This window comes from Pan paniscus, chromosome 20, assembly GCF_029289425.2.
Source record: "Pan paniscus chromosome 20, NHGRI_mPanPan1-v2.0_pri, whole genome shotgun sequence".
Classification (NCBI taxonomy): domain Eukaryota; kingdom Metazoa; phylum Chordata; class Mammalia; order Primates; family Hominidae; genus Pan; species Pan paniscus.
In genome coordinates this window covers 55147267-55166059 of record NC_073269.2, presented here as the reverse complement: position 1 = coordinate 55166059, position 18793 = coordinate 55147267, and the positions used below count along the sequence as shown (strand labels likewise).

At 55.8% G+C, this 18793-nt stretch overlaps 4 protein-coding genes and 2 pseudogenes across 8 annotated transcripts; 4 read left to right on the top strand and 2 right to left on the bottom strand.

Moving 5' to 3' along the window:
* Positions 1-1391: 1391 nt before the first annotated feature.
* LOC100986199 (neurotrophin-4) lies at positions 1392-2020 on the top strand (the record flags this gene model as incomplete). Its single annotated transcript, XM_003845933.3, is given in 4 exon segments — positions 1392-1595; positions 1597-1732; positions 1735-1781; positions 1783-2020. Coding segments are annotated over 4 exon segments (558 nt in total), but the record flags the coding sequence as incomplete, so codon positions are not given.
* Positions 2021-2505: 485 nt separating this feature from the next.
* On the top strand, positions 2506-6685 carry LOC117976970 (choriogonadotropin subunit beta 3). Of its 2 annotated transcripts, XM_057300600.2 has the most exons (3): positions 2506-3445; positions 3798-3965; positions 4201-6685. In XM_057300600.2, the coding sequence occupies exons 1-3, from the start codon at positions 3431-3433 to the stop codon at positions 4513-4515; spliced, it is 498 nt and encodes a 165-aa protein (XP_057156583.1). In that variant the 5' UTR covers positions 2506-3430; the 3' UTR covers positions 4516-6685. The 2 variants fall into 2 exon arrangements, with proteins under 2 accessions (XP_057156583.1, XP_034801039.1); XM_034945148.3 differs by lacking the exon at positions 2506-3445 and having other exon boundaries at positions 3670-3965.
* A 94-nt stretch (positions 6686-6779) lies between these two features.
* LOC100992969 (luteinizing hormone subunit beta) lies at positions 6780-15694 on the bottom strand. Of its 2 annotated transcripts, XM_003814299.6 has the most exons (4): positions 15618-15694; positions 7957-8078; positions 7437-7604; positions 6780-7201 (listed from the first exon to the last, which is right to left on the bottom strand). In XM_003814299.6, exons 2-4 carry the CDS (start codon positions 7969-7971, stop codon positions 6887-6889), a joined length of 498 nt encoding a protein of 165 aa, XP_003814347.2. In that variant the 5' UTR covers positions 7972-8078; positions 15618-15694; the 3' UTR covers positions 6780-6886. The 2 variants fall into 2 exon arrangements, with proteins under 2 accessions (XP_003814347.2, XP_024782501.2); XM_024926733.5 differs by lacking the exons at positions 7957-8078; positions 15618-15694 and having other exon boundaries at positions 7437-7697.
* LOC117976935 (neurotrophin-4-like) lies at positions 9449-12974 on the bottom strand (annotated as a pseudogene).
* LOC117976934 (neurotrophin-4-like) lies at positions 13333-14286 on the top strand (annotated as a pseudogene).
* Positions 15695-15833: 139 nt separating the features above from the next.
* LOC117976969 (choriogonadotropin subunit beta variant 2) lies at positions 15834-17170 on the top strand. Of its 3 annotated transcripts, none has more exons than XM_055103538.3 (3): positions 15834-16202; positions 16436-16603; positions 16839-17170. In XM_055103538.3, exons 2-3 carry the CDS (start codon positions 16463-16465, stop codon positions 17151-17153), a joined length of 456 nt encoding a protein of 151 aa, XP_054959513.1. In that variant the 5' UTR covers positions 15834-16202; positions 16436-16462; the 3' UTR covers positions 17154-17170. The 3 variants fall into 3 exon arrangements, with proteins under 3 accessions (XP_054959513.1, XP_054959514.1, XP_034801038.1); XM_055103539.2 differs by having other exon boundaries at positions 15979-16079; positions 16432-16603; XM_034945147.3 differs by lacking the exon at positions 15834-16202 and having other exon boundaries at positions 16298-16603.
* Positions 17171-18793: the final 1623 nt, after the last annotated feature.

The following is an 18793-nucleotide window of genomic DNA, read 5'->3' as shown; positions in this document are numbered from 1 at the left end:
GGGAAGGATGGCAGAATGCAGTTGCCCAGAGGTGAAGTCCCATCTCTGCCATTTGCTGGCTATGCGACCAGGCACAAAGCATTAATTTCTCTGAGCCTGTATTTTACCCTCTGTTGCTATTGAGTAATTGTAGTTGACTATTTTCTATTTTTATTTTTATTTCATCTTTTTTTTTTTTTTTTTTGAGATGGAGTCTCGCCCTGTCACCCAGTCTGGAGTGCAGTGGCGCGCTCTTGGCTCACTGCACCTATGTTTCCCGGGTTCAAGCAATTCACCTGCCTCAGACTCCCGAGTAGCTGGGACTACAGGCGTGCACCACCACACCCAGCTAATTTTTGTAATTTTTTTAGTAGACACAGCGTTTCACCATGTTGGCCAGGCTAGTCTCAAAGTCCTGACCTCAGGTGATGCACCCGCCTCGGCGTCCCATAGTGCTGGGATTGCAGGCATGAGCCACTGTCCCCGGCCGAATAATTTTTATCTTTATTTTATGATTATTATTATTATTTTTTTAAGATGGAGCTTTGTTTTTGTTGCCCAAGCTGAAGTGCAATGGCGCGATCTTGGCTCACTTCAAACTCCGCCTCCTGGGATTAAGCGATTCTCCTGCCTCAGCCTCCCAAGTAGCTGGGATTATAAGCATGCAGCACCATGCCCGAGGATATTTTGTATTTTTAGTAGAGTTGCGGTTTCTCTATGTTGGTCAGCCTGGTCTGGAACTCCTCACCTCAGCTGATCCGCCCACTGCAGCCTCCGACAATGCTGGGATTACAAGTGTGAGCCACCGTGCCCGGCCTTATTTTTTTTTTTTTTTGAGACAGAGTCTCACTGTGTTGTCCAGGCAGAAGTGCAGTGACACGATCTTGGCTCACTACAATCTCGGCCCTCCCGGGTTCAAGCGATTCTCCTGCCTCAGCCTCCCGAGTAGCTGAGATCACAGGCGTGCAGCACCAGGCCTGGCTAATTTTGGTATTATCAGTAGAGATGTTGTTTCACAGTGTTGGCCAGGCTGCTCTCCAACTCCTGGCCTCAAGTCATCCACCCATCTCAGCCTCCCAAAGTGCTGGGACTACAGGTGTGGGCCATAATGCCTGACCTGTAGTTGTTGAATATTTATTATTAATCTACAAGTTGGGTGTGATGCAAGTCCTATATATGGAGTCCCCCAAACTTCTAGAGCAAGGGCTTCCCCATAATCCTGGCAGGCAGGCCTCCCCTGGGGTTCCAAACTTCTGTCCCCACTGAAGTGTTTATCCTCTTCTCTAATCCCAGCCTCCTTTTCCCTGTCTCCATGTGCTCTGAGAGGTGCTCTGAGAGATGCTCCCGCTCCCCCAGGCTCCCTCTGCATCCCCCTCATTTTCTTCCTCCCCAGTGTGTCAATGGAGTCCTAACCCCCACCCTTGACATTGTCCCCTTTTCCTACTACAAAGTGGGACCTTCTTTTCCCCCGAGTGGTCCTGTCTAGGGGTGCCGCTGCCGGGCCCCCTCTGCTCTTCCTGCTGGAGACTGGGGCCTTTTGGGAGTCAGCAGGCGCCTGGGCCAACCGCAGCCAGCATGAGGTGAGCGATGCTTCACCGGCGAGTCATCAGGGTGAGGCTGGCCATGTGTGATGCAGTCAGTGTCTGCGTGACAGATCCCGGGACCGCTGTGGACTTGGTTGTGCTCGAGGTGGAGGTGTTGGGCGAGGTGCCTGCAGCTGGCGGCAGTTCCCTCCGCCAGCACTTCTTTGTCACCGCTTCGAGGCCGATAACTCTGAGGAAGGTAGCCGTGGGGTAGGTGGAGGGGGCTGCTGCCGGGGTGTGGACCGGGGGGCACTGGGTATCTGACTGCAAGGCCAAGCAGTCCTATGTGCGGGCATTGACCGCTGATGCCCAGGGCCGTGTGGACTGGCGATGGATTCAAATTGGCACTGCCTGTGTCTGCACACTCCTCAGCCGGACTGGCCGGGCCTGAGACTTATACCCAGCAACTGGTCAGGCAGAAAAAGAATAGAGCTCGATGCTGAGAGACCTCAGTGTTGGCCCAGCTGCTCTATGGACCCCAGTTGGGGAACTCATCAAATCATCACAAAATCAAAACTCTCTGAATTTGAGCTCAATCTCTGTAGGATGGGTGCCACCACATGGGGTTTTGAAGGTTGAATAGGAGTTCTCCAGGGGGAAATTGAGAGTAATCATGATGATGATGATGATAATAATAGCCACTATTTACTGAGTGTTTACTCTTTCGTAGCCCTAATACATAACTCCTCGGATCAATTCTCATGGATTTGATCATTGGTGACCTTTGGTGTTAAGTTGCTGACTGCTCAGTCACAGAGGACACCACCTTGCTCATCCTGGGGAGTGGGAGGGCACATTTCACGATGTGCATGGGGGAGGAGAGAAACTGGAACATGCAAGCAGATCGCCAGGGGACCTTGAGGACATGGTCTACGGAAGGCCTTTAAGTATCTGGGAGCTGGGGTTCAAATGAGAAATCTTACTTGGTGAGAGCAGGCAGGGGTTGGCTTAGAATATTCTGTTTTGAGAGAATGAGCTACCGATCACAGGGGGACTATAAGCAAGGTTGAATGAGAAGCGATCAAGATGCTGCACACTTCAGCCCTGGGCGGGGAGGTCAAGTCAGGTTTCTAGCCCTCTTCCCTGTGCCAACCTATACCCTACATTGGGAAAGAAACAGACCTTAAAATTGTCCAGCTTGATGGCATCGCGGGGAAGGGACTAAGTCCAGATAATGTCCTCCGAGGCTGCGGCCTCGGGGGCAGGACACACCTCCTGCGGGCCTATTCAATAATCAGTTAAATCACCTGAAGCACACGCATTTCCGGGGACCGCTCCGGGCATCCTGGCTTGAGGGTAGAGTGGGCGGGGGTCCCTAAGGGAGAGGTGGGGCTCGGGCTGAATCCCTCGTTGGGGGCACCAGGGTCAAGTGGCTAACCTGGCAGCACAGTCACGGGGAGGCCCTCTCTCATTGGGCAGAAGCTAAGTCCGAAGCCGCGCCCCTCCTGGGAGGTTGCACTGTGGTGCAGGAAAGCCTCAAATAGAGGAGGGTTGAGGCTTCAGTCCAGCACTTTGCTCGGGTCACGGCCTCCTCCTGGCTTCCAAGACCCCACCATAGGCAGAGGCAGGCCTTCCTACACCCTACTCCCTGTGCCTCCAGCCTCGACTAGTCCCTAGCACTCGACGACTGAGTCTCTGAGGTCACTTCACCTTGGTCTCCGCCTCACCCTTGGCGCTGGACCACTGAGAGGAGAGGGCTGGGGCGCTCCGCTGAGCCACTCCTGCAACCCCCTGGCCTTGTCTACCTCTTGCCCCCCGAAGGGTTAGTGTCGAGCTCACCCCAGCATCCTACAACCTCCTGGTGGCCTTGCCGCCCCCACAACCCCGAGCTTTAAAGCCAGGTACACGAGGCAGGGGACGCACCAAGGATGGAGATGTTCCAGGTAAGACTGCAGGGCCCCTGGGCACCTTCCAGCTCCTTCCAGGCAATCACTGGCATGAGAAGGGGCAGACCAGTGTGAGCTGTGGATGGAGGCCTCTTTCTGGAGGAGCGTGACCCCCAGTAATTTTCAGGTGGGGCAGTTCCTGAGGGTGGGGATCTGAAATGTTGGGGTATCTCAGGTCCCTCGGGCTGTGGGGTGGGCTCTGAAAGGCAGGTGTCGGGGTGGTGGGTCCTGAATAGGAGATGCCGGGAAGGGTCTCTGGGTCTTTGTGGGTGGTGTACCACGCAGGATGGGAAGGCCAGGGCTCGGGGCTGTGGTCTCAGACCCGGGTGAAGCAGTGTCCTTGTCCCAGGGGCTGCTGCTGTTGCTGCTGCTGAGCATGGGCGGGACATGGGCATCCAAGGAGCCGCTTCGGCCACGGTGCCGCCCCATCAATGCCACCCTGGCTGTCGAGAAGGAGGGCTGCCCCGTGTGCATCACCGTCAACACCACCATCTGTGCCGGCTACTGCCCCACCATGGTGAGCTGCCCGGGGCCGGGGCAGGTGCTGCCACCTCAGGGCCAGACCCACAGAGGCAGCGGGGGAGGAAGGGTGGTCTGCCTCTCTGGTCAGGGGCTGCGGAATGGGGTGTGGGAGGGCAGGAACAGAGGGCTTCCTGGACTCCTGAGTCTGAGACCTGTGGGGGCAGCTGGGGAGCTCAGCTGAGGCGCTGGCCCCAGGCACATGCTCATTCCCCCACTCACACGGCTTCCAGACCCGCGTGCTGCAGGGGGTCCTGCCGGCCCTGCCTCAGGTGGTATGCAACTACCGCGATGTGCGCTTCGAGTCCATCCGGCTCCCTGGCTGCCCGCGCGGCGTGAACCCCGTGGTCTCCTACGCCGTGGCTCTCAGCTGTCAATGTGCACTCTGCCGCCGCAGCACCACTGACTGCGGGGGTCCCAAGGACCACCCCTTGACCTGTGATGACCCCCGCTTCCAGGCCTCCTCTTCCTCAAAGGCCCCTCCCCCCAGCCTTCCAAGCCCATCCCGACTCCCGGGGCCCTCAGACACCCCGATCCTCCCACAATAAAGGCTTCTCAATCCGCACTCTGGAGCTGTCTTTCTGTGGGCTCAGGGCAACCACACACACACAGGGTGGGTCCAGCTTCCAAACCATTTTATACAGAGTCACAGTATGAGAACTCTGGTAGAAAACAGGGTGGACGGCTGGGCGCGGTGGCTCACGCCTGTAATCCCACCACTTTGGGAGGCCGAGGCAGGCGGATCATGAGGTCAGGAGATCGAGACCATCCTGGATAACTCGGTGAAACCCCGTCTCTACTAAAAATACGAAAAGTTATCCGGGCTTGGTGGCGGGCGCTTGCAGGAGAATGCAGTGAACCTGGGAGCGGGAGGTTGCAGTGAGCAGAGATCGCGCCACTGCACTCCAGCCTGCACGACAGAGCGAGACTCCATCTCAAAAAAAAAAAAAAAAAAAGAAAGAAAAAGAAAAGAGGGTGGAGATGGGGGATGACATCCAGCTCAGGAGGTGTCCATGGTCTGGCCTTCCGAGAGGAGAAGGAATGCCACACGATTGGTGTGGCCCAGGGGGCAGGGCCTCAGCATTCTAAGCCGAGCTCCCTCTTCCACCCTCTGAGGTTGGCACTGGCAGTCCAGGTGGGGGCTTGGGGACCTGAATGGAATGAATGGGCCAAAGGGGATGTCATCTTTTCCATTCTCCTTCATCCACTGCCTCTCCCTTCCCCTCCCCCCCCCCCACCCCCCGGTCCATCTACCTCCCATCCCAGCCAGGAGCCGTCACCTAAGTAGAAAAGGGGCCTCTGGAAAGGGGGCGGGGCCTTGACTCTTGGGTACCCTGCGCTTGAAGAGGAACTCTGGGAAGGGGTTGTTCAGGGATTTGGCCCCTTCCCCATGTGGCTGTATAACCTTCCTGTTCTTTTCTTCCCCTAACTGGTTGCCGCTCCCTCTCCTGAGATGTCAGGAAAGAGGGGGCCACCTGCGTCCTCCACAGTGGCCCCCGAAGCCTGGGGTTCCCAGCCCCAGAGCTCAGAGGTGAAGGAGGTGCTACAGCTCTGGTGACCACTGGTTGTTTCCCAGTCTTCTCCATGCCACCCTTTCCCAAAACAACAAAACAAAACAAAACAAAACAAACAAACAAAATTGGGCCTGGCGCAGTGGTTCATGCCTGTAATCCCAGGACTTTGGGAAGCCGAGACCGGCGGATCACAAAGTCAGGAGATCAAGACTATCCTGGCTAACACGGGAAACCCCGTCTCTACTAAAAAATACAACAAATTAGCCAGGCGTCCTGGTGGGCGCCTGTAGTCTCAGCTACTTGGGAGGCCGAGGCAGGAGAATGGCAGGAACCCGGGAGGCGGATCTTGCAGTGAGCCGAGATCGCGCCACTGCAGTCCAGTCTCAACAACAGAGCGAGACTCCGTCTCAAAAAAAAAAAATTGATTGGAACATCCTCCAAGATGCAAGACTCTCAGTTCCTCAGAGTTCTACAGGAAGGATGGCAGAGTGCAGTTGCCCAGAGTTGAAGTCCCATCTCTGCCATTTGTTGGCTGTGTGACCAGACACGAATCATTAATTTCTCTGAGCCTGTATTTTACCATCTGTTGCTATTGAGTAATAGTAGTTGACTATTTTCTATTTTTATTTTTATTTTATTTTATTTATTTATTTATTTTTGAGACGGAGTCTCGCCCTGTCACCCAGGCTGGAGTGCAGTGGCGTGATCTCGGCTCACTGCACCTATGCTTCCCGAGTTCAAGCGATTCTGCTGCCTCAGCTTCGTGAGTAGCTGGGACTACAGGCGGGCACCACCACACCCAGCTAATTTTTCTTTTTTTTTAGTAGAGACAGGGTTTCACTATGTTGGGCAGGCTGGTCTCGAAGTCCTGAACTCAGGTGATGCACCCGCCTCGGCCTCCCAAAGTGCTGGGATTGCAGGCATGAGCCACTGCGCCTGGCTGAACATTTTCAATTTTTATATTATTATTATTATTATTATTATTATTACTTTTTGAGATGGAGCTTTGTTTTTGTTGCCCAGGCTGAAGCGCAATGGCGGGATCTTGGCTCACTGCAACCTCCGCCTCCTAGGATCAAGAGATTCTCCTGCCTTAGCCTCCCAAGTACCTGGGAGTATAGGCATGCACCACCACGCCCAACGATATTTTGTATTTTTAGTAGAGATGGGGTTTCTCCATGTTGGTCAGGCTGGTCTGGAACCCCTCACCTCAGCTGATCCACCCACCGCAGCCTCCGACAATTACAGGCGTGAGCCACCGCGCCCAGCCGTCCACCCTGTTTTCTACCAGAGTTCTCATACTGTGACTCTGTATAAAATGGTTTGGAAGCTGGACCCACCCTGTGTGTGTGTGGTTGCCCTGAGCCCACAGAAAGACAGCTCCAGAGTGCGGATTGAGAAGCCTTTATTGTGGGAGGATCGGGGTGTCTGAGGGCCCCGGGAGTCGGGATGGGCTTGGAAGGCTGGGGGGAGGGGCCTTTGAGGAAGAGGAGGCCTGGAAGCGGGGGTCATCACAGGTCAAGGGGTGGTCCTTGGGACCCCCGCAGTCAGTGGTGCTGCGGCGGCAGAGTGCACATTGACAGCTGAGAGCCACGGCGTAGGAGACCACGGGGTTCACGCCGCGCGGGCAGCCAGGGAGCCGGATGGACTCGAAGCGCACATCGCGGTAGTTGCACACCACCTGAGGCAGGGCCGGCAGGACCCCCTGCAGCACGCGGGTCTGGAAGCCGTGTGAGTGGGGGAATGAGCATGTGCCTGGGGCCAGCGCCTCAGCTGAGCTCCCCAGCTGCCCCCACAGGTCTCAGACTCAGGAGTCCCGGAAGCTCTCTGTTCCTGCCCTCCCACACCCCATTCCGCAGCCCCTGACCAGAGAGGCAGACCACCCTTCCTCCCCCACTGCCTCTGTGGGTCTGGCCCTGAGGTGGCAGCACCTGCCCCGGCCCCGGGCAGCTCACCATGGTGGGGCAGTAGCCGGCACAGATGGTGGTGTTGACGGTGATGCACACGGGGCAGCCCTCCTTCTCGACAGCCAGGGTGGCATTGATGGGGCGGCACCGTGGCCGAAGCGGCTCCTTGGTTGCCCATGTCCCGCCCATGCTCAGCAGCAGCAACAGCAGCAGCCCCTGGGACAAGGACACTGCTTCACCCGGGTCTGAGACCACAGCCCTGAGCCCTGGCCTTCCCATCCCGCGTGGTACACCAACCACAAAGACCCAGAGACCCTTCCCGGCATCTCCTATTCAGGAACCACCACCCGGACACCTGCCTTTCAGAGCCCACCCCACAGCCCGAGGGACCTGAGATACCCCAACATTTCAGATCCCCACCCTCAGGAACTGCCCCACCTGAAGCTTACTGGGGGTCACGCTCCTCCAGAAAGAGGCCTCCTTCCACAGCTCACACTGGTCTGCCCCTTCTCATGCCAGTGATGGCCTGGAAGGAGCTGGAAGGTGCCCAGGGGCCCTGCAGTCTTACCTGGAACATCTCCATCCTTGGTGCGTCCCCTGCCTCGTGTACCTGGCTTTAAAGCTCGGGGTTGTGGGGGCGGCAAGGCCACCAGGAGGTTGTAGGATGCTGGGGTGAGCTCGACACTAACCCTTCGGGGGGCAAGAGGTAGACAAGGCCAGGGGGTTGCAGGAGTGGCTCAGCGGAGCGCCCCAGCCCTCTCCTCTCAGTGGTCCAGTGCCAAGGGTTAGGCGGAGACCACGGTGAAGTGACCTCAGAGACTCAGTCGTCGAGTGCTAGGGACTAGTCGAGGCTGGAGGCACAGGGAGTAGGGTGTAGGAAGGCCTGCCTCTGCCTATGGTGGGGTCTTGGAAGCCAGGAGGAGGCCGTGACCCGAGCAAAGTGCTGGACTGAAGCCTCAACCCTCCTCTATTTGAGGCTTTCCTGCACCACAGTCCAACCTCCCAGGAGGGGCGCGGCTTCGGACTTAGCTTCTGCCCAATGAGAGAGGGCCTCCCCGTGACTGTGCTGCCAGGTTAGCCACTTGACCCTGGTGCCCCCAACGAGGGATACAGCCCGAGCCCCACCTCTCCCTTAGGGACCTCCGCCCACTCTACCCTCAAGCCAGGATGCCCGGAGTGGTCCCCGGAAATGCATGTGCTTCAGGTGATTTAACTGATTATTGAATAGGCCCGCAGGGGGTGTGTCCTGCCCGCGGGGCCGCAGCCTCGGAGGACATTATCTGGACTTAGTCCCTTCCCCGCGATGCCATCAAGCTGGACAATTTTAAGGTCTGTTTCTTTCCCAATGTAGGGTATAGGTTGGCACAGGGAAGAGGGCTAGAAACCTGACTTGAGCTCCCCGCCCAGGACTGAACTCTCCAGCATCCTGATCGCCTCTCATTGAACCTTGCTTATACTCCCCGTGTGATCGGTAGCTCTTTATCCCAAAGCAAAATATTCTAAGCCGACCCCTGCCCGCTCTCACCAAGTAAGATTTCTCATTTGAACCCCAGCTCCCAGATACTTAAAGGCCTTCCGTAGACCATGTCCTCAAGGTCCCCTGGCGATCTGCTTGCATGTTCCAGTTTCTCTCCTCCCCCATGCACATCGTGAAATGTGCCCTCCCACTCCCCAGGATGAGCAAGGTGGTGTCCTCTGTGACTGAGCAGTCAGCAACTTAACACCAAAGGTCACCAATGATCAAATCCATGAGAGTTGATCCGAGGAGTTATGTATTAGGGCTACGAAAGAGTAAACACTCAGTAAATAGTGGCTATTATTATTATCATCATCATCATGATTATCCCCAAGTTCCCCCAGGAGAACTCCTATTCAACCTTCAAAACCCCATGTGGTGGCACCCATCCTGCAGTGATTGAGCTGAAATTCAGAGAGTTGTGATTTTGTGATGATTTGATGAGTTCCCCAACTGGGGTCCCTAGAGCAGCTGGGCCAACACTGAGGTCTCTCAGCATCGAGCTCTATTCTTTTTCTGCCTGATCAGTTCCTGGGCATAAGTCTCAGGCCCGGCCAGTCCGGCTGAGGAGTGTGCAGACACAGGCAGTGCCAATTTGAATCCATCGCCAGTCCACACGGCCCTGGGCATCAGCGGTCAATGCCCGCACATAGGACTGCTTGGCCTTGCACTCAGACACCCAGTGCCCCCCGGTCCACACCCTGCGGCAGCCCCTCCACCTACCCCTGGGCCACCTTCTTCAGAGTTATCGGCCTCGAAGCAGGTGACAAAGAAATGTTGGCGGAGGGAACTGCCGCCAGCTGCAGGCACCTCGCCCAACACCTCCACCTCGAGCACAACCAAGTCCACAGCGGTCCGGGGGTCTGTCACCCAGCCAGTGACTGCATCACAGACGGCCAGCCTCACCCTGACGACTCGCCGGTGAGGTATTGCTCACCCCACGCTGGCTGCGGTTGGCCTGGGAGCCTGCTGACTCCCGAAAGGCCCTAATCTCCAGCAGGAAGAGCAGAGGGGGCCCGGCAGCGGCATCCCTAGACAGGACCACTCAGCGAAAAACAAGATCCCAATTTGGAGCAGGAAAAGGCGACAATGTCGAGGGCGGGGTTAGGACCCCATTGACACACTGGAGACGAGGAAAATGAGGGGGATGCAGAGGGAGCCTGGGGGAGCGGGAGCATCTCTCAGAGCACATGGAAACAGGGAAAAGGAGGCTGGGATTAGAGAAGAGGATAAACACTTCAGTGGGGACAGAAGTTTGGAACCCCAGGGGAGGCCTGCCTGCCAGGATTATGGGGAAGCCCTTGCTCTAGAAGTTTGGGGGACTCCATGTACAGGACTTGCATCACACCCAAGTTGTAGATTAATAATACTCAACAACTACAGGTTAGGCACTATGGCTCACACCTGTAGTCCCAGCACTTTGGGAGGCTGAGGCGGGTGGATGACTTGAGGTCAGGAGTTCGAGAGCAGCCTGGCCAACACTGTGAAATAACATCTCTACCGATAATACCCAAATCAGCCAGGCCTGGTGCTGCACGCCTGTGATCTCAGCTACTCGGGAGGCTGAGGCAGGAGAATCGCCTGAACCCGGGAGGCCGAGATTGCAGTGAGCCAAGATCGTCCCACTGCTCTTCCGCCTGGACAACACAGTGAGACTCTGTCTCAAAAAACAAATAAAAATAAAAATAAGGCCGGGCACGGTGGCTCACACTTGTAATCCCAGCATTGTCGGAGGCCACAGTGGGCGGATCAGAGGAGATGTGGAGTTCCAGACCAGCCTGACCAACATGGAGAAACCCCATCTCTAGTAAAAATACAAAATATCCTCGGGCGTGGTGGTGCATGCTTATAATGCCAGCTACTTGGGAGGCTGAGGCAGGAGAATCGCTTGATCCTAGGAGGTGAAGGTTGCAATGAGCCAAGATCGTGCCATTGCACTTCAGGTTGGGCAAAAAAACAAAGTTCCATCTTAAAATAATAATAATAATAAAATAAAAATAAAAAATGTTCGGCCGGGCACAGTGGCTCATGCCTGCAATCCCAGCACTTTGGGAGGCCGAGGTGGGTGCATCACCTGAGGTCAGGACTTTGAGACCAGCCTGGCCAACATGGTGAATCCCTGTCTCTACTTAAAAAAATACAAAAATTAGCTGGGTGTGGTGGTGCGCGCCTGTAGTCCCAGCTACTCAGGAGGCTGAGGCAGGAGAATCGCTTGAACCCAGGAAGCAGAGATGCAGTGAGCCAAGAGCGCACCACTGCACTCCAGCCTGGGTGACAGGGCCTGACTCCGTCTCAAAAAATAAATAAATAAATAAAAATAAAAATAAATAAAAATAGAAAATAGTCAACTACTATTACTCAATAGCAACAGATGGTAAAATACAGGATCAGAGAAAGTAATGATTTGTGCCCGGTCACACAGCCAACAAATGGCAGAGATGGGACTTCACCTCTGGGCAACTGCACTCTGCCATCCTTCCTGTAGAACTCTAAGGAACCGAGAGTCTTCCATCCTGGAGGATGTTCCAATCAATTTTTTTTTTTTTGAGGGGGAGTCTCACTTGTCGCCCAGGCTGGACTGCAGTGGCTCAATCTCGGCTCACTGCAAGCTCCGCCTCCCGGGTTCACACCACTCTCCTGCCTCAGCGTCCGGAGTAGCTGGGACTACAGGCGCCCGCCACCACGCCTGGCTAATTTGTTGTATTTTTTAGTAGAGACGGGGTTTCCCCGTGTTAGCCAGGATGGTCTTGATCTCCTGACATTATGATCTGCCTGCCTCGGCCTCCCAAAGTGCTGGGATTACAGGCATGAGCCACGGCACCTGGCCCAATTTTTTTTTTTTTTTGAGATAGAGTCTGAGTCTGTCTGGCCAGGCTGGAGTACAGTGGCACAATCCTGGCTCACTGTAGCCCCTGCCTCCTGGGTTCAAGTGACTCTCCTGCCTCAGCCTTCTGAGTAACTGGAATTACAAGCGCCTGCCACCGTGCCCCGCTAATTTTTGTATTTTTAGTAGAGATGCAGTTTCACGACATTGGCCAGACTGGTCTCAAACTCCCAACCTCCAGTGATACTCCTGCCCTGGCCTCCCAGAGTGCTGGGATTATAGGGGTGAGACACCACGCCTGGCCCCAAACAAATTGCTTTAAGACGAAGTCTCCCTATGTTTCCCCACTGCACTTGAACTCCTGGGCTCAAGCAATCCTCCTGCTGTGGCTCCTGACTCAAGCCACCACGCCTGGCCACATTCCACAATTTAGAGAAAGTCCACAACCTGGAATCCTAGGGAGACCCTGATTCACCTCAAAACTGCCACAAAGGAGGTAAAACCCTGCCCCTCAGAGGCAGGCTTCAGTTTCCCTGTGTGTGAAATTGACCTGGCGCTGGGAGAGGCTGGTGGAGGCGCGGATTTTGCAGTTTCCCTACAACATTCTGGAAGCCTGTGGTTCTGGGAAAGGGTGGCGTGGAGAAGACTGGGAAACAACCAGTGGTCACCAGAGCTGTAGCACCTCCTCCACCTCGGAGCTCTGGGGCTGGGAACCCCAGGCTTCGGGGCCCCTGTGGAGGACGCAGGTGGCCCCCTCTTTCCTGACATCTCAGGAGAGGGAGGGACAACCGGCTAGGGGAAGAAAAGCACAGGAAGGTTATACAGCCAGATGGGGAAGGGGCCAAATCCCTGAACAACCCCTTCCCAGAGTTCCTCTTCAAGTGCAGGGTACCCGAGAGTCAAGGCCCCGCCCCCTTTCCAGAGGCCCCTTTTCTACCCAGGTGATGGGTCCTAGCTGGGATGGGAGGCAGATGGACGGAGGGGAGGGGGGGAGGAGGGGAAGGGAGAGGCAGTGGATGAAGGAGGATGGAAGACATGACATCCCCCTCAGCCCATTCATCCCATTCAGGTCCCCAAGCCGCGCCCCCCTCCGCCCCACCTGCACTGCCAGTGCCAACGTCAGAGGGAGGAAGAGGGAGCTCGGCTTAGAAGGCTGAGGCCCTGCCACCTGGGCCACACTGATCATGTGGCCTTCCTTCTCCCCACAGAAGGCCAGACCATGGACACCTCCTGAGCTGGAGGTCATCCTCCATCTCCACCCTGTTTTCTTTTCTTTCTTTCTTTTTTTTTTTTTTTTTTTTGCGATGGAGTCTCGCTCTGTCGTGGAGGCTGGAGTGCAGTGGCGCAATCTCTGCTCACTGCAAGCTCCCCCTCCTAGGTTCACTCCATTCTCCTGTCTCAGCCTCCCAAGTAGCTTGGACTACAGGGGCCCGCGACCAAGCCCAGATAAGTTTTTGTATTTTTAGTAGAGACGGGGTTTCACCGTGTTAGCCAGGAAGGTCTCGATCCCCTGAGCGCATGATCCGCCCGCCTCGGCCTCCCAAAGTGGTGGGATTACAGGAGCGCAGCACCACGCCCAGCTAATTTTGGTATTATCAGTAGAGATGTTATTTCACAGTGTTGGCCAGGCTGCTCTCGAACTCCTGACCTCAAGTCATCCACCCGCCTCAGCCTCCCAAAGTGCTGGGACTACAGGTGTGAGCCATAGTGCCTGACCTGTAGTTGTTGAATATTTATTATTAATCTACAAGTTGGGTGTGATGCAAGTCCTGTACATGGAGTCCCCCAAACTTCTAGAGCAAGGGCTTCCCCATAATCCTGGCAGGCAGGCCTCCCCTGGGGTTCCAAACTTCTGTCCCCACTGAAGTGTTTATCCTCTTCTCTAATCCCAGCCTCCTTTTCCCTGTTTCCATGTGCTCTGAGAGATGCTCCCGCTCCCCCAGGCTCCCTCTGCATCCCCCTCATTTTCTTCCTCCCCAGTGTGTCAATGGAGTCCTAACCCCCACCCTTGACATTGTCCCCTTTTCCTACTACAAAGTGGGACCTTCTTTTCCCCCGAGTGGTCCTGTCTAGGGGTGCCGCTGCCGGGCCCCTCTGCTCTTCCTGCTGGAGACTGGGGCCTTTTGGGAGTCAGCAGGCACCCGGGCCAACCGCAGCCAGCGAGGGGTCAGCGATACTTCACCGGCGAGTCATCAGGGTGAGCTGGCCGTGTGCAATGCAGTCACTGGCTGGGTGACAGACCCCCGGACCGCTGTGGACTTGGTTGTGCTCGAGGTGGAGGTGTTGGGCGAGGTGCCTGCAGCTGGCGGCAGTTCCCTCCGCCAACACTTCTTTGTCACCTGCTTCAAGGCCGATAACTCTGAAGAAGGTGGCCCGGGGTAGGTGGAGGGGCTGCCGCCGGGGTGTGGACCGGGGGGCACTGGGTGTCTGAGTGCAAGGCCAAGCAGTCCTATGTGCGGGCATTGACCGCTGATGCCCAGGGCCGTGTGGACTGGCGATGGATTCAAATTGGCACTGCCTGTGTCTGCACACTCCTCAGCTGGACTGGCCGGGCCTGAGACTTATACCCAGGAACTGGTCAGGCAGAAAAAGAACAGAGCTGGATGCTGAGAGACCTCAGGGTTGGCCCAGCTGCTCTACGGACGGACCCCAGTTGGGGAACTCATCAAATCATCGCAAAATCACAACTCTCTGAATTTGAGCTCAATCTCTGTAGGATGGGTGCGACAATGTGGGGTTTTGAAGGTTGACTAGGAGCTCTCCCGGGGGAACTTGAGGGTAATCATGATGATGATGATAATAATAATAGCCACTATTTACTGAGTGTTTTCTCTTTCATAGCCCTAATACATAACTCCTCGGATCAATTCTCATGGATTTGATCATTGGTGACCTTTGGTGTTAAGTTGCTGACTGCTCAGTCACAGAGGACACCACCTTGCTCATCCTGGGGAGTGGGAGGGCACATTTCACGATGTGCATGGGGGAGGAGAGAAACTGGAACATGCAAGCAGATCGCCAGGGGACCTTGAGGACATGGTCTACGGAAGGCCTTTAAGTATCTGGGAGCTGGGGTTCAAATGAGAAATCTTACTTGGTGAGAGCAGGCAGGGGTTGGCTTAGAATATTCTGTTTTGAGATGAAGAGCTACCGATCACACGGGGAGTATAAGCAAGGTTGAATGAGAAGTGATCAAGATGCTGCACACTTCAGCCCTGGGCGGGGAGCTCAAGTCAGGTTTCTAGCCCTCTTCCCTGTGCCAACCTATACCCTACATTGGGAAAGAAACAGACCTTAAAATTGTCCAGCTTGATGGCATCGCGGGGAAGGGACTAAGTCCAGATAATGTCCTCCGAGGCTGCGGCCTCGGGGGCAGGACACACCTCCTGCGGGCCTATTCAATAATCAGTTAAATCACCTGAAGCACACGCATTTCCGGGGACCGCTCCGGGCATCCTGGCTTGAGAGTAGAGTGGGCGGAGGTCCCTAAGGGAGAGGTGGGGCTCGGGCTGAATCCCTCGTTGGGGGCACCAGGGTCAAGTGGCTAACCTGGCAGCACAGTCACGGGGAGGCCCTCTCTCATTGGGCAGAAACTAAGTCGGAAGCCGCGCCCCTCCTGGGCGAGGAGGTTCCACCTCCTAGGTTCCTGTGATTCTCCTGCCTCAGCCCGAGTAGTGGGACATCCCACTTGCTCCCGCCATTCTGTTTACCACAGGTGACAACCGCCATGGCTGAGAGGCAGGGAGGTCTCCCACCCCCCAAAAAAAGATACATTGAAGTAATTTTAAAACACTTAGGAAGATGTCATTTCTTCCTATCAAGGCGTCCTCCCTGTATGGTTTGTTGTTATATAGGGAACGATAAAAAAAATTTTTTTTTTTTGTCCTACCAATGTGGACCAGGTTGGCCTCGAACTCGAGGCCCTCGCACCCTCGCCTCCCTGAGGGCCCGAGGGCCGGCGCAATCGGCCAGAGACACAATGGCTCCGCGTGTCGGGCCTGTCCTTTCTTGCCTTTGACCTTACGCAGGGTGATGGAGCCAATCACAAGAGGCTCTCCCCCGACGTCACCCAGTCCCCAGGGCCAGTGAGGGCCCTGTGTTCCGTGGCGCCCCCTGGAGGGAGGAAGGGGAACTGTATCTGAGAGAGAGAGCAGCCAATTGGGTCCGCTGACTCCGGCCAGGTTCCCGTGCCGCGTCCAACACCCCTCACTCCCTGTCTCACTCCCCCACGGAGACTCAATTTACTTTCCATGTCCACATTCCCAGTGCTTGCGGAAGATATCCCGCTAAGAGAGAGACATGTCAAAGGTAGGGTAGATCCACATTTCCAGGCACCAAAGATGGAGATGTTCCAGGAAAGACTGCAGGGCCCCTGGGCACCTTCCACCTCCTTCCAGGCCATCACTGGCATGAGAAGGGGCAGACCAGCGTGAGCTGTGGAAGGAGGCCTCTTTCTGGAGGAGCGTGTCCCCCAGTAAGCTTCAGGTGGGGCAGTTCCTGAGGGTGGGGATCTGAAATGTTGGGGTATCTCAGGTCCTCTGGGCTGTGGGGTGGGCTCTGAAAGGCAGGTGTCGGGGTGGTGGGTCCTGAATAGGAGATGCCGGGAAGGGTCTCTGGGTCTTTGTGGGTGGTGTACCACGCGGGATGGGAAGGCCAGGGCTCGGGGCTGCGGTCTCATACCCGGGTGAAGCAGTGTCCTTGTCCCAGGGGCTGCTGCTGTTGCTGCTGCTGAGCATGGGCGGGACATGGGCATCCAAGGAGCCGCTTCGGCCACGGTGCCGCCCCATCAATGCCACCCTGGCTGTCGAGAAGGAGGGCTGCCCCGTGTGCATCACCGTCAACGCCACCATCTGTGCCGGCTACTGCCCCACCATGGTGAGCTGCCCGGGGCCGGGGCAGGTGCTGCCACCTCAGGGCCAGACCCACAGAGGCAGCGTGGGAGGAAGGGTGGTCTCCCTCTCTGGTCAGGGGCTGCGGAATGGGGTGTGGGAGGGCAGGAACAGAGAGCTTCCGGGACTCCTGAGTCTGAGACCTGTGGGGGCAGCTGGGGAGCTCAGCTGAGGCGCTGGCCCCAGGCACATGCTCATTCCCCCACTCACACGGCTTCCAGACCCGCGTGCTGCAGGGGGTCCTGCCGGCCCTGCCTCAGGTGGTGTGCAACTACCGCGATGTGCGCTTCGAGTCCATCCGGCTCCCTGGCTGCCCGCGCGGCGTGAACCCCGTGGTCTCCTACGCCGTGGCTCTCAGCTGTCAATGTGCACTCTGCCGCCGCAGCACCACTGACTGCGGGGGTCCCAAGGACCACCCCTTGACCTGTGATGACCCCCGCTTCCAGGCCTCCTCTTCCTCAAAGGCCCCTCCCCCCAGCCTTCCAAGCCCATCCCGACTCCTGGAGCCCTCAGACATCCCGATCCTCCCACAATAAAGGCTTCTCAATCCGCACTCTGGAGGTGTCTTTCTGTGGGCTCAGGGCAACCACACACACACAGGGTGGGTCCAGCTTCCAAACCATTTTATACAGAGTCACAGTACAGAACTCTGGTAGAAAACAGGGTGGACGGCTGGGCGCGGTGGCTCACGCCTGTAATTGTCGGAGGCTGCGGTGGGTGGATCAGCTGAGGTGAGGGGTTCCAGACCAGCCTGACCAACATGGAGAAACCCCATCTCTACTAAAAATACACAATATCGTCGGGCGTGGTGGTGCATGCCTATACTCCCAGGTACTTGGGAGGCTTAGGCAGGAGAATCTCTTGATCCTAGGAGGCGGAGGTTGCAGTGAGCCAAGATCCCGCCATTGCGCTTCAGCCTGGGCAACAAAAACAAAGCTCCATCTCAAAAAGTAATAATAATAATAATAATAATAATATAAAAATAAAAAATGTTCGGCCAGGCACAGTGGCTCATGCCTGCAATCCCAGCACTTTGGGAGGCCAAGGTGGGTGCATCACCTGAGGTCAGGACTTTGAGACCAGCCTGGCCAACATGGTGAATCCCTGTCTCTACCCAAAAAAATACAAAAATTAGCTGGGTGTGGTGGTGCGCGCCTGTAGTCCCAGCTACTCAGGAGGCTGAGGCAGGAGAATCGCTTGAACCCAGGAAGCAGAGATGCAGTGAGCCAAGAGCGCACCACTGCACTCCAGCCTGGGTGACAGGGCCTGACTCCGTCTCAAAAAATAAATAAATAAATAAAAATAAAAATAAATAAAAATAGAAAATAGTCAACTACTATTACTCAATAGCAACAGATGGTAAAATACAGGATCAGAGAAAGTAATGATTTGTGCCCGGTCACACAGCCAACAAATGGCAGAGATGGGACTTCACCTCTGGGCAACTGCACTCTGCCATCCTTCCTGTAGAACTCTAAGGAACCGAGAGTCTTCCATCCTGGAGGATGTTCCAATCAATTTTTTTTTTTTTGAGGGGGAGTCTCACTTGTCGCCCAGGCTGGACTGCAGTGGCTCAATCTCGGCTCACTGCAAGCTCCGCCTCCCGGGTTCACACCACTCTCCTGCCTCAGCGTCCGGAGTAGCTGGGACTACAGGCGCCCGCCACCACGCCTGGCTAATTTGTTGTATTTTTTAGTAGAGACGGGGTTTCCCCGTGTTAGCCAGGATGGTCTTGATCTCCTGACATTATGATCTGCCTGCCTCGGCCTCCCAAAGTGCTGGGATTACAGGCATGAGCCACGGCACCTGGCCCAATTTTTTTTTTTTTTTTTTTGAGATAGAGTCTGAGTCTGTCTGGCCAGGCTGGAGTACAGTGGCACAATCCTGGCTCACTGTAGCGCCTGCCTCCGGGGTTCAAGTGACTCTCCTGCCTCAGCCTTCTGAGTAACTGGAATTACAAGCGCCTGCCACCGTGCCCCGCTAATTTTTGTATTTTTAGTAGAGATGCAGTTTCACGACATTGGCCAGACTGGTCTCAAACTCCCAACCTCCAGTGATATTCCTGCCCTGGCCTCCCAGAGTGCTGGGATTATAGGGGTGAGACACCACGCCTGGCCCCAAACAAATTGCTTTAAGACGAAGTCTCCCTATGTTTCCCCACTGCACTTGAACTCCT

What these genes read in the sequence shown, in the direction of transcription:
- LOC100992969 (XM_024926733.5), bottom strand. Translation starts at nt 7,667, where the DNA reads ATGGGAAGGCCAGGGCTCAGGGCTGTGGTCTCAGACCCGGGTGAAGCA. An exon ending in CCGGCTACTGCCCCACCATG is followed by an intron (nt 7,202 to 7,436) that starts GTGAGCTGCCCG and finishes CACGGCTTCCAG; the next exon opens with ACCCGCGTGCTGCAGGGGGT.
- LOC117976969 (XM_055103539.2), top strand. Translation starts at nt 15,979, where the DNA reads ATGTCCACATTCCCAGTGCTTGCGGAAGATATCCCGCTAAGAGAGAGA. An exon ending in GCACCAAAGATGGAGATGTT is followed by an intron (nt 16,080 to 16,431) that starts CCAGGAAAGACT and finishes AGTGTCCTTGTC; the next exon opens with CCAGGGGCTGCTGCTGTTGC. An exon ending in CCGGCTACTGCCCCACCATG is followed by an intron (nt 16,604 to 16,838) that starts GTGAGCTGCCCG and finishes CACGGCTTCCAG; the next exon opens with ACCCGCGTGCTGCAGGGGGT.
- LOC117976970 (XM_034945148.3), top strand. Translation starts at nt 3,735, where the DNA reads ATGGGAAGGCCAGGGCTCGGGGCTGTGGTCTCAGACCCGGGTGAAGCA. An exon ending in CCGGCTACTGCCCCACCATG is followed by an intron (nt 3,966 to 4,200) that starts GTGAGCTGCCCG and finishes CACGGCTTCCAG; the next exon opens with ACCCGCGTGCTGCAGGGGGT.